Below are 12,612 nucleotides of genomic sequence, written 5' to 3' on the forward strand. Positions count from 1 at the left end.
TCCAGCACTGACATTACCAATTTATTACCTCTGAATTGATTTACGTGTGGCATAAAACCCAACCATTCAGCACATTGACTTTGCCACACGTGTGGCTTAAAAGATTCGTCAACACCAGTAACAGCAAAACCGTTAATATTTAGATTCCATACCAGCTCAACATCTTGCAACGTTATTGTTGCCTCACCAACACGAAGATGAAATGTATGAGTCTCTCTACGCCATCTTTCAACGAGAGCCGTAATCAAATGATTATCATATTTGAAGAATCCGCAACGAATAATGTCATAAAGACCCATATCATTTAAACGTGTAAGAACGCGATGATGCAGTATTTTATCTTCACACAATTTGGATATAATGTTGTCGGATCGCCGCACCCTTAAAGTTCTATCCAAATTGTTTTTTGAAATGACACTTGATATATGAGTTTCTTGTCTATATAAAACATTACCATCTATTGGTCCAGCGTTAAATTCCATCTGTATTTCATATATAAAAAATTACCAGTTAGAAATAAATACATATTTATATATAATTTCATTGTAATTTAATTGATATAAATTTAATTATTATAGTCCATCTTAAGACACTATTTTTTAAAATATTCTTGTTTGTTAAAAATTTTATTATATAGCATTGCATTATTTTATAATCTTCAACTATCTTTTTCACTATTACAACTTTTATTTTTGATCAAAAAACATTTGACTCATTTTATTCCCTAAAATTTCTCGAATAATAATTGAAATAAATATATTATATTACGTGATCTTTAATTTAACACTAAAAAAATAATAAACATATAAAAGTTTATCTTGATGATTAAATTCATGTCTAATAAATTTTTTAGATTTTATTTTATTATTTATGTCTAATATTTTAATTAAATGATACTACTAAATCATAATATTTTCTGCTACATTTTACAAATTATTAATATTACAAAATATTAGATCTAATCTTAAAAAAAACGCTACTACATACAAAGTAATAACTTTTGTACGAAATATTACAAAATATTAGATCTAAATTTTAAATTCTCAAAGAATAGTTTGAATATAATTGTGAAAATGATTATTTATATTAACAACGTCCGTATTCATAAAAACAATGTAAAAAACCAATTAACATATTTAACAATTAACATAATTAATATGTTAGTTTGATTAGTTATTTAATCTAATACTAAATTTAATTATGATGATAATAGGAAATAATCCCTTTTATTTGACTTAATTTAACAAATTAAGATTAAAAATTTCTAAACATAAATTAAAATTAATATAATACAACTATCAAATAAATTAATTGAATACAAATAATTTTAACAACAATTAGAAATATTATTTACCTGAGCACGATAATTTCAATATCTACACTTCCTGAAATAAATCAAGATACAGGAGATATAAAATTATTAGAATTCAAAATTTTATCATACCTTTGAAAAATGAAGTGAATTTGCGTGAACAACTTCGGATAGAAAACACAAACTAACTTATCGTGGAATTTGCGTGAAATGAAGTGAATTTGCGTGAACAACTTCGGATAGAAAATACAAACTAACTTATCGTGTAATCGTGTGTATATATAGGGGCTTTAAAAATATTTAAATTTGCCCGCCTATTGCAGTGGCGGGCAAGCAAAATAAACTCTCTCCCGCCTGTACGACAGGCGGGAGAGAATTTAAAATCATTTCCCTCCCCCGCCTCCCCTACAGGCGGGGGAGGTGAAATAATTTAAAATCATTTCTCCTCCCCCGCCTCCCCTACAGGCGGGGGAGGTGAATTGAATTTACTCCCCCCCCCCCCATTTGGAAGGGCGGGGGAGTACAACTTTTCTTTTTTTTTTTTTTTTTTATTTTTTACAATATTTTTATAAATCTTACAAAAGTATGTTAGATTGATAAACGAGATTCAAAATTACGGTAATTTGATAAAAGACCCGCAAAATTGCTGTAATCGAATAAAAAAATAGAACATTATTAAAATGAGACAATGGAAGTTAATTTTGTATTCTTTATATATCCAAGGGCCAGATTTACCACATAGTTATTATTTATATATTTTATTGAGCTCGTTAATACTAGAAGAATTTTCAAAAGCATTATCAAAAAAGCTTGAGAATTTAAACCATATTTCTTTTAAAATAACAAATATAAGTTGATAAATATTTTGTATCGTCTGTGATTCCTTAAAACATTTATATGCGAGTAATATTTTTTGAATATTCAAAGAACGAATTATATGTAATACTCACATATGAACAACTTTGACAATGATCACTCCAAATATTCATACAAAAAGAAACCTTACTGATACCCCCGTAAGAGCTCGAGTCATAGATGACCCGGAATATCAAATGGATTCCCAAATCCGAGTAAGTCTGCAAGTGGATTCTTCTGGAGCCGGGCAGGTGCAAGCCCATGCTCTACTCTCCGGGCAGTCATAGTCCCGGGCTCTTGTATAAATCTCCAGGGAGGCATTCTACCCGGCCACCTCGATATGAGCACCGCACTCGAGTATACTAGCAGAATAGGATGTGGGCGACTGTCCCATCTCTGACACCGTGCTGATGAGTTGACATGTCAGAATATAGGGTGTGCTCAGCCGTCCTACTATAATTAGTAGGTAGCACGGAGAACGAGGTCATCATTACTCCTCATACTATAAATATCAGGTTCTCTCTTTACATTTACATTGGATTCATCACACCAATATCACAGCCATCACTTGGCTACATTGGTTTTATTGCTTGAGTACCCTGCTGACTTAAGCATCGGAGTGGCCACGCCGGACACCCCTCCGACGCCCATTCACGAGTTCCTTTCATTGTTTGCAGGTCACGATCGAAGCCATCTACCTTGTTCATTTTCCTGAACAACACTATAAATTATTGATCTGATCCGATGGAGCACCCGACCCTGCTCATCCATTTCGCCCGGATCGCATCACTTACTGTTTAAACTAGCAAATTCTCTAATTAATTTTTTTTTGTTCAAAAACTATTTTTTAAGTGTGTGTTTGAGTGTATTTTGTGGGATACATCTAATAGACGGATTTGAACTTTTTTAAAACCAGTTTTCAAAAGATAATTTATCACTAAAACTAAAAGAAAGTTATTCCATCGCACAATATTTAGCTATTTCTTCTCTTAATTTAGATTCAGAAATTAAATAGTTTAAAATCGTCACATGTTTGAGATGAGAATGCCGACATTTGAGTTTGAGAATGATCAATACCAAGTTTCTGTAGTAGCCCGAATTCCAATTGGGTAATTAACGGAGTAATGGTGATTAAGAAGGTTTAATGTGTAATTTTGACCGAGTCATGATCGGACGGTCCGAAGATGGTTCAGAAGCACCGAAGAGTTCGGAAGGTCCGAAGTGAGTTCGGTGGATCCGATCCTAAGGTGTCAAGAGCAGCTGGACACGTGCATGTTCGGACGGTCCGAAGTGTATGATCGGAGGATCCGATCATGAGCTGTCAAGAGCCAATGGACACGTAGCGTTCGGACGTTCCGAAGTGATGTTCGGAGGATCCGAACATGGCCTATAAATAGTGCTCGGATTTCTCATTTGTGACTTGCCATTCCTTGAGTTAAGTCTCCTCTTTGAGAGTTTTGGAAGGATTCTAGGGCTAGTTGTTGTTCGAGCGATAGCCAAGAGCTGCCGGGATTGGTAGCATAGCAGCGCCGGAGTTTCGAGGCAATCGACATCAAAGGGCTGTCGACGGACGAAGGTAAACCCTAAACCTTTGGTAGTACTAGGGAGTACTGGTTTTGCTAGCCGAGCATGGTAGTATTGTTCATTGGGTATGCTTTTGATGAATAGGCTTGGATTAGACCTGTTGTCTGGTTGTTCCAGTGGATTAGGATTGCAGTGATAGAGGTACGAAAGTACTATCCGAGATATCCTGGTTGAGTATACATTCTTATATGTGTTGCATGATTATGTGGTGCATTGATATATGTCATATGATGCATGCTATTATGTCACGTTTATTACTGCACGTTGCATTGCATGTTGAGCCGTATTCTTCTTCGAGATAGCCTTTACTGTTGAGCTGTATCTCTTTCGAGATAAGCTATATCTTGGGACCGCTCAGCCCTGTCTTGTGGACGCATGGACACCGAGAGTACACAGTGGCCGACGGGTCGGGAGGGCTTCGGTGGTCCGGGACATTTTAGGTCCACGTCTGTCTTGTAGTGGATGCAGTGACCCAGAGGTTGGACCGCGCGGCACTATCCACTTGGCGCCTCTAGACTGAGCATTGTTGAGATCCTTTTGTGACTCCTGTTTCTTGACTACCCCGGTATCATGATCATAGCATGTGCATTTCATATAGGTCTGTATACTCATACTTTTGTACTGGGCGTTCTTATCGCTCACGTCCTCGGTTTTGTTTATTCTTGGACACCCCATTCCCACGGGGCAGGCCTCAGGTTGGACAGCTCAGGAGGAGCAGGAGGAGGACGTTGAGTAGCTGGTTGGTTTAGTTTATCGGTATTGTTTTGATTCGATTTGGTTGTACTGAATATTTTACTTTGGGTTGTTCTGTTTTCAGTTGGGTTGTATAATTAGTTTGTTGACTTTTCCGCTGTTATCTCTGGTTATTGTTAATTAAGTTAATCGCATGCTTAGTTCTTGATTAGTCGGTGATTCTGGAACGGGTCACTACATTTATGGTATCAGAGCATGCGTATGATTTTGGGATATAGATTCTGTTTTGGGATTTCCGTTGACCAATTTACTAGTTTCCCTATTCTATGTTGTAGCAATGGCTGACCACTTTGGTGATGAGAGTAGTCAGGGAAGTGTAGGTCGTTGGGGTGACCAGGACGATCGTAGGCGTCATCGTGAACATCGTCATCGTCGGGATGGTCCTAGGCGTTTCGATATGCATCGTTTCATTCAGATGGGGCCTAAGCCTCTAGTTGGTGGAGAGACTCCTGATGATGCTGAGGATTGGATAGAACGCATGGAGAGTTGTTTCCGCGCATTCCAGTGCACCGATGAGCAGAAGATGGAGACCCTTAGTTTTCTTCTCGAGGGCCGTGCTCGCAGGTGGTGGCGATCGACTTCTGCGCCGATAGTTCAGTCGCAGGGTAGAGCGACTTGGGTCGATTTCCGTGCAGCGTTCATGCAGCTGTACTTTCCTCCAGCCCTTCGCCAGGCCAAGACGATTGAGCTCCTGAATCTGAAGCAGGGTAGTATGTCTGTTGATGAGTATCAGCAGAAATTCTTCGAGTTGTTACCCTTTGCGCCTCATATCAGTGGCAGTTCTGAAGCCAAGTACGATCATTTCCTTCAGGGCCTTAACCAGGAGATTTTTGATCGTGTCACCGTCTGTGATAATCCTACTTCTTACGATGGGTTGGTGAACCGGTGTCGCCAGGCAGAGATCAGTCTCCAGCGTGGTAGGGCTATTTTTTCTTCTAGACCTTCGCATACTTTGAGCCCTCGACCTCAGTCTTTCAAGAAGTCAGGTTCTTCTTCTTCTGGATCTGGATCAAGGTCTAGCGGTGATGTTCGCTTTGGTGAGAAGAAGGATGCCTGTGTGCATTGTGGGAAGAACCATCCATCGGAGCAATGCCGAGTAGCCGCAGGAGCTTGTTTTCAGTGCGGAGAGATGGGTCATATCAAGAAGAATTGTCCTCAGTTGCGAGGTGGAGCAGGATCTGGTTCTGGATCCCAGACGACTGTTCAGCAGAGGAGACAGGGTCAGGCAGTGGGTAGTTCGAATCTTCGACCTCGTGCCCAAGGTCAGGTTTTTGCGCTGAACCAGGATCAGCCTGAGATGTAATTGTTATACAGTTGTAATGAAGAATATTTGCAGTGTATTACAATGGTGTTTTATTCTCTTGCCTAGATTTCGAGGACGAAATCTTTTTAAGGGGGGGAGAATGTAGTAGCCCGAATTCCAATTGGGTAATTAACGGAGTAATGGTGATTAAGAAGGTTTAATGTGTAATTTTGACCGAGTCATGATCGGACGGTCCGAAGATGGTTCAGAAGCACCGAAGAGTTCGGAAGGTCCGAAGTGAGTTCGGTGGATCCGATCCTAAGGTGTCAAGAGCAGCTGGACACGTGCATGTTCGGACGGTCCGAAGTGTATGATCGGAGGATCCGATCATGAGCTGTCAAGAGCCAATGGACACGTAGCGTTCGGACGTTCCGAAGTGATGTTCGGAGGATCCGAACATGGCCTATAAATAGTGCTCGGATTTCTCATTTGTGACTTGCCATTCCTTGAGTTAAGTCTCCTCTTTGAGAGTTTTGGAAGGATTCTAGGGCTAGTTGTTGTTCGAGCGATAGCCAAGAGCTGCCGGGATTGGTAGCATAGCAGCGCCGGAGTTTCGAGGCAATCGACATCAAAGGGCTGTCGACGGACGAAGGTAAACCCTAAACCTTTGGTAGTACTAGGGAGTACTGGTTTTGCTAGCCGAGCATGGTAGTATTGTTCATTGGGTATGCTTTTGATGAATAGGCTTGGATTAGACCTGTTGTCTGGTTGTTCCAGTGGATTAGGATTGCAGTGATAGAGGTACGAAAGTACTATCCGAGATATCCTGGTTGAGTATACATTCTTATATGTGTTGCATGATTATGTGGTGCATTGATATATGTCATATGATGCATGCTATTATGTCACGTTTATTACTGCACGTTGCATTGCATGTTGAGCCGTATTCTTCTTCGAGATAGCCTTTACTGTTGAGCTGTATCTCTTTCGAGATAAGCTATATCTTGGGACCGCTCAGCCCTGTCTTGTGGACGCATGGACACCGAGAGTACACAGTGGCCGACGGGTCGGGAGGGCTTCGGTGGTCCGGGACATTTTAGGTCCACGTCTGTCTTGTAGTGGATGCAGTGACCCAGAGGTTGGACCGCGCGGCACTATCCACTTGGCGCCTCTAGACTGAGCATTGTTGAGATCCTTTTGTGACTCCTGTTTCTTGACTACCCCGGTATCATGATCATAGCATGTGCATTTCATATAGGTCTGTATACTCATACTTTTGTACTGGGCGTTCTTATCGCTCACGTCCTCGGTTTTGTTTATTCTTGGACACCCCATTCCCACGGGGCAGGCCTCAGGTTGGACAGCTCAGGAGGAGCAGGAGGAGGACGTTGAGTAGCTGGTTGGTTTAGTTTATCGGTATTGTTTTGATTCGATTTGGTTGTACTGAATATTTTACTTTGGGTTGTTCTGTTTTCAGTTGGGTTGTATAATTAGTTTGTTGACTTTTCCGCTGTTATCTCTGGTTATTGTTAATTAAGTTAATCGCATGCTTAGTTCTTGATTAGTCGGTGATTCTGGAACGGGTCACTACAGTTTCATTATATGATGTTAAATTTTATAACCACATCTTTGTTGAAATTTGTAATTTTTTGAACAAATATTTGTATCTGGCTTACAAATCACTAGAGGAAAACACAACCTTGTCGATATGTTTGGTGAAAATATCGGATGTTTGGCGAGGCGTCTCTCGAGTTTTTGGAGCCTTCTAATTGCTCATATTTTCTTGACTCCGATGATTATGTGTTTATTGAGAGGCAATATTGATCATAGCAGTCGACGTTGAATAAAGGAAATCACGATCATTGAACTCGAGCATGATGTTCTTTCCCTTTTTCTTACCACCTCTACGACTTGATCCAATCATTCGTATAAATATAAATTAAAAGTAATTAGGAAAATAAATGAACATTTGAAAATAAATTAATAATCGAGACTTGATATTTTGATAATTGAGAAGGAGAGATTGAGAATTTAGAGATAATCATCGTATGAAAAAAAATGGGAGATATTTTTAGAAAAAAATTCGGCAAAAAAATCTAACGGTCGAAACATCTATCCGGGTTGGGTCGACACCTTTACGACAAATGGGTAGATGGGATCTTATACATGTGAGCACTACCATCACTTTATTTCAATGGGTAAGATCTTGCCTCACATATAATTTCAAAAAAAAAAGCGGGTCTTATATATGTATGGACAAAATTTGATTATCCATCCTATCATGGGTACAATATCACATGAGTGAGATGAAATAAACACGACAAATGCTTAAAATTTTAATTTATATATATATATATACATTTTGTGTTATTTAATTTAATTAAAACCCTAAAACCCCGAAGATAGCAGCCACACAAACCCTATTCAAGCAGCCTACCTCTCGTCGGAGTTCTCTTTTGATTAGCCGGAAAACTTGTTAGGAAGTTGTGTCAAGCCGCGGCGGATGGCGGAGGTAGAAAAATCTGCACTCCGCAATGAACGGATGATCAGGTATGTCTATTTTATTGTTTTGTTCATAAGTTTGATACTCAATTTCAGGTTACGTTTTCCAGTATTTCTGATCGAAACTATGCTTTCTCCCCCTTTTTCGACGTGAAAATCAAGAGATTCTCCACAGTTGGTTGCTGTGTTGAAAGAGATTAAGGAAGGCTTGGATATGGTGAGGAGTAAAATCCAGGCTTTGACTGTCAAGGTACGACTCCTCGCTTGCATTGTTCATTGTGGGTAGAATAAAATACTTCGTTATATAGATGAGGCGGTTTGCTTAATAGAGCTTTAAGAGACCCGATTTAGGTGCTTTTAATGGGATTGATTGGATTCGTGGTACTTAATTGCTACTTAGATTGGTTGGTTGAGGAATTATAATCTCCCTCATTTTTTCCATTTTATTTTTGCCTTGAGGTGGATGGGGTGTGGTCGTAACTCCTAATTCTTGCATCTCTAACCCTGGAATTACTTAATTCATAAATCTTGTTGGTTTTTCAATCATACCCTGATTTTTTTCTAGTTGGTCTCTTTTTGGCTGATTTGAATGTTTTATTTTTGGTGCTAAATTACATCATCATTCGCCGGTAGGAATTTGAGGCGAGTTCTCGACATTACTTGGGTGTCCTGTACCTGCCTCCCTGGGTCCTCTAGTGGAGCCATGTTTCTGTATTCAGGCTGTCATTTTTCCCCTGAAACTGGTCGGTTATTTGAAGCAAGTCAAATGTCAGGTTTTGAAGTTTCAGCATTAGTCGAAGTTCCTTGAGATTCCTTTGAAATCTAAACGAGAGTAGTCGGTGAGGAATAGGGATAGCAGGAAAAGGCGATCAGGTTTGGATGTTTAGGGGTGTTGTGATACATTTTTTATCGACCTTTTTAAATGGAATTTCCATTAAACAAAATATATGGACCCCAAGTATCAGTTGTGAACACTCTTTATTTACCTTTTATTTGTTCAGTTCTTTGGGTCTTGATTGTCTACTGTATATATCACAGTCATATACTCCCTGGTATACTCAAAAGAATGAATTCTGGACTCCTTGTTGTTAGTTTGTGAAAGTAAGGTTAAGATAGGGGAAAAGAAACTAGTGGATTTGATTTGTTGCCTCGTAATTGTCCTGTGATTTTTTGGACAGGTGAAAGCTGATGATTTCCCTACTTCGGATGGAATAAGCTATCTCGAGGCCAAACATCTACTGCTTTTAAACTATTGCCAGTCACTTGTCTATTATCTACTTCGCAAGGCAAAAGGATTATCAATTCAGGGGCATCCGGTAGTCAGAAGTCTTATTGAGATAAAATTATTTTTAGAGAAGGTGCTCCTTATGCGCTCTCCCTCTTCCCTAATTGTGGAAGTGGAATGAAAATACAGCTAAAAAATTAATTAAAATGGATGAGAATCATTGATGTGTCCTGGTGTTTATGCATAATTGATTCTACTTTGCATGCTATATATATGCATTATGCAGACAAGTTCCAAGATACCAGTTCATAATTTAGCATTGAAAATGGTTCATCATCTTCCTTATCTATAGGATGTTTACTTTATTATGATAGAACCTGGTTATATGCAGATTCGTCCAATTGACAAAAAGCTCCAATACCAAATTCAAAAGCTAACAAGCACTACGGCAACCACATTGGAGAAACCAGGTTCAGTCGAGGAGGCTGATGAGACCCAGAAGAAAGAGGATTTGTTAAAGTATCGACCAAATCCTGAATTACTTGTGAGCAAAACAAATGCTACCAAGGATGTAAGTCGATCATATTCCACAAGATTCATTGTCAAGCTTATATATAAATACGACTTACATGTCAGAAATTATCATTTTCTTGTTGCATTTTCAAGATCAATTGAAATTGTTATCACAGGATGATTCTGGCGTATACCGACCCCCCAAATTTGCTCCTGCTTCTATGGAGGAAGGTAAGATGTCCCGACAGGAGAGAAATGCTTTGAGAAGAGAGAAGGAGACTATGCGACAAGCAAATGAGAGTGCTTATGTCAGAGAGTTAATGGATGAAATGGAGGGAAGGCCAGAGGAGGTTGTTGGATCATTTATGTTTGTTCTACAATTTTCTGTCTCCGCCGTATAAATCTGTGTTTGATCATGGCTAAATACAGGTTAGGGAAACTTTAGGAACAGAAAGTAGAGAAATGACGAGGTACGTCTCAAAGATGGAAGAACGTGCGCGACAAGAAGAGGAACTTTTTAGTCGTGCTCCTCTCACAAAATTTGAGAAAAAGAAGATGAGGCACTTAAAGAATTCCAGAAGTGGGTAAGTTTTGTGTGGACCTGACATGATCAACGTTTTATGAGATTCTGTGGCATTATCTCGAACAAATTTTGTTTTCAAATGATATTTAGTTCTCCTTTGCAATGTTGACTGACTGATCAAGTGATGCTCCCTCCATTATGATTATGTCAGGTTAAATGGTCTGACCGAAAGTTTCTATGATGAGATCAAAGCTTTACCTGTAGAAGGCAGCATCACAGAACAATCAATCAGCTTCGACAGTCCTAGCCACGGAGATAGAAAATTTAAGAAGCACAAGGTATATGTTTTTTCCCTTTTCTTTTCTTTTAGTTGTTATTTTAAGAGAAATGAACTACAAACATCTTCATCCAATGTTGTATTCTTTTGGCACTTTAATATGCTCTATTTACTATTAATGGTTTTGTTGGAGGGATGTCGATCTCAACGCGACACATCTAAGGTCGAAAACTGAATATTCTATCTTATTCATTGTGACTTTGCTTAGATTTGAGAATATGTACACTTTATTTATCCAAAATTAATTAGCCCAGAGTGATGAGCTAGGTTGCATTAGTAGCTAGCGATCTTGATGAGTTGTAGATTACCTTTATTTTGATTCGTGGTAATCTGTGTCCATTCAAAAACTAAAAAACTCTACAAGAGTCAGCTTAAATGGTGTGACTAGCAGTCTATTTTTGAAAGGCCTAGAAGCATGTTCTTTCTCGGGAATGTAGTTTCGGTTTTCAGGCCTGAATATGTGACAAAACTTATGCAACATTAATATCCAAGAAATCTTGGTTGAAATCATATCATGCTCTTTAGCTCATTGTGTCTCAGTTTTTCTCTCTTCATTGCGATGATTTATCTGCGCAACATGACCTGAGAAATTGACACTTTTACAGCGAAAGCGCTAGTGACCATGCACTCAATATACTCCAAGTGAAAATAGAGACGGTTCAGCAGATATTCGCCTTTGTGTGTGCTCTCGAAGCCATCGTTGATGAATTTCAGGGAAAAGGAAGCATCCGGTTTCCATATCTCGGGAGTCGTGGTGGATTGTTCGACGTTCTTTGTATTACTTTTTGAAAGTACATTTTATTTTGGAAAACAATACAACTCATGAATATTAGAAACCTTGTTCCTTCCTCCATGAGATCACTCGTTGTCCATTATTTATGGTATTATTATTGTTGTAAAAACCTCATAGTTTCGTTATGCTCACATATTTGTCCACAATAGATGTGTAACATATATATAATTTTCTGGTTATAACAAAAAATATGAAACAAAAAGTTAATAAATAAATTAAAAAACAAGAGTGTGTTCTAGTTCAAAACGTTATTCTCCGAAATATTTTCTTTTAATTATTTTTTATAAAATATTTGTTCGAAGTATTTATTCATTCTTCCATTGATCCATTCACCTTCCCAAAAATAACATAAATTTCATCACCGATTTTATTTATGTTTTCTCAAATGCGTTCTTCCCTTTTGTCTTTGGTGATCATAGGTCGGGTTGGTTCTGATCGGATTTACACAATTCTATTTCGATTTTTGGTTTCAACAATATACAATTTGATATCCAAACTACTTAATAACTAATAATTAACAAAAATGATGCTTAATTAACTAAATATTATTTTGAAAATTTATAATCTAAATAAAATATAACTAAAATAGTTTTTGCAAAAAAATATTTTAATTATTTCTCAGCTTTTACGTATAATTTCTAAAAATTTCATTGACTAAAAACTTAAAAACATTTAAAATAAAATTTTACAAACAATATTAACCTCACGTCTCTCAAAAATATCACACCACCAAATAAATTGACGCAATTTACATTCAAGTAATATATGCGCCTAATCCTAACTTATGCTACTCTGTTTACTAATATTTTCCTAAAAGTCTTTCAGCGCTTCTTTTGGTTTCCACGTTCATGAAAAACGAAATCATGCGAATTAATTATATTCCGGTAATTTCGAGCAAAATCATTGCTTCTTTCATAGTTGGATGATATTGATCAGATATTTTTAAGCATAAAAAAGTAAAACAAAGACATA

The 12,612-nt window shown here is 37.9% G+C and overlaps 1 protein-coding gene across 2 annotated transcripts; it reads left to right on the forward strand.

The window, feature by feature from the left end:
• The first annotated feature begins 8,135 nt into the window (after nt 1-8,135).
• On the forward strand, nt 8,136-11,701 carry LOC140832782 (uncharacterized). 2 transcript variants are annotated; one of them, XM_073196974.1, is made up of 8 exons: nt 8,136-8,297; nt 8,412-8,499; nt 9,428-9,607; nt 9,866-10,045; nt 10,164-10,337; nt 10,417-10,571; nt 10,722-10,848; nt 11,453-11,701. In XM_073196974.1, the coding sequence occupies exons 1-8, from the start codon at nt 8,251-8,253 to the stop codon at nt 11,462-11,464; spliced, it is 963 nt and encodes a 320-aa protein (XP_073053075.1). In that variant the 5' UTR covers nt 8,136-8,250; the 3' UTR covers nt 11,465-11,701. The 2 variants fall into 2 exon arrangements, with proteins under 2 accessions (XP_073053075.1, XP_073053076.1); XM_073196975.1 differs by having other exon boundaries at nt 8,145-8,297; nt 8,425-8,499.
• Nucleotides 11,702-12,612: the final 911 nt, after the last annotated feature.

Source organism: Primulina eburnea, chromosome 5, assembly GCF_022965805.1.
Source record: "Primulina eburnea isolate SZY01 chromosome 5, ASM2296580v1, whole genome shotgun sequence".
NCBI classification, from domain to species: domain Eukaryota; kingdom Viridiplantae; phylum Streptophyta; class Magnoliopsida; order Lamiales; family Gesneriaceae; genus Primulina; species Primulina eburnea.

Bases quoted from the DNA above. Each gene is read 5' to 3' on its own strand.
- LOC140832782 (XM_073196974.1), top strand. From the start codon at position 8,251: ATGGCGGAGGTAGAAAAATCTGCACTCCGCAATGAACGGATGATCAG. The intron at 8,298-8,411 runs GTATGTCTATTT...GTGAAAATCAAG, and splicing joins CGCAATGAACGGATGATCAG to AGATTCTCCACAGTTGGTTG. The intron at 9,608-9,865 runs GTGCTCCTTATG...GGTTATATGCAG, and splicing joins TAAAATTATTTTTAGAGAAG to ATTCGTCCAATTGACAAAAA.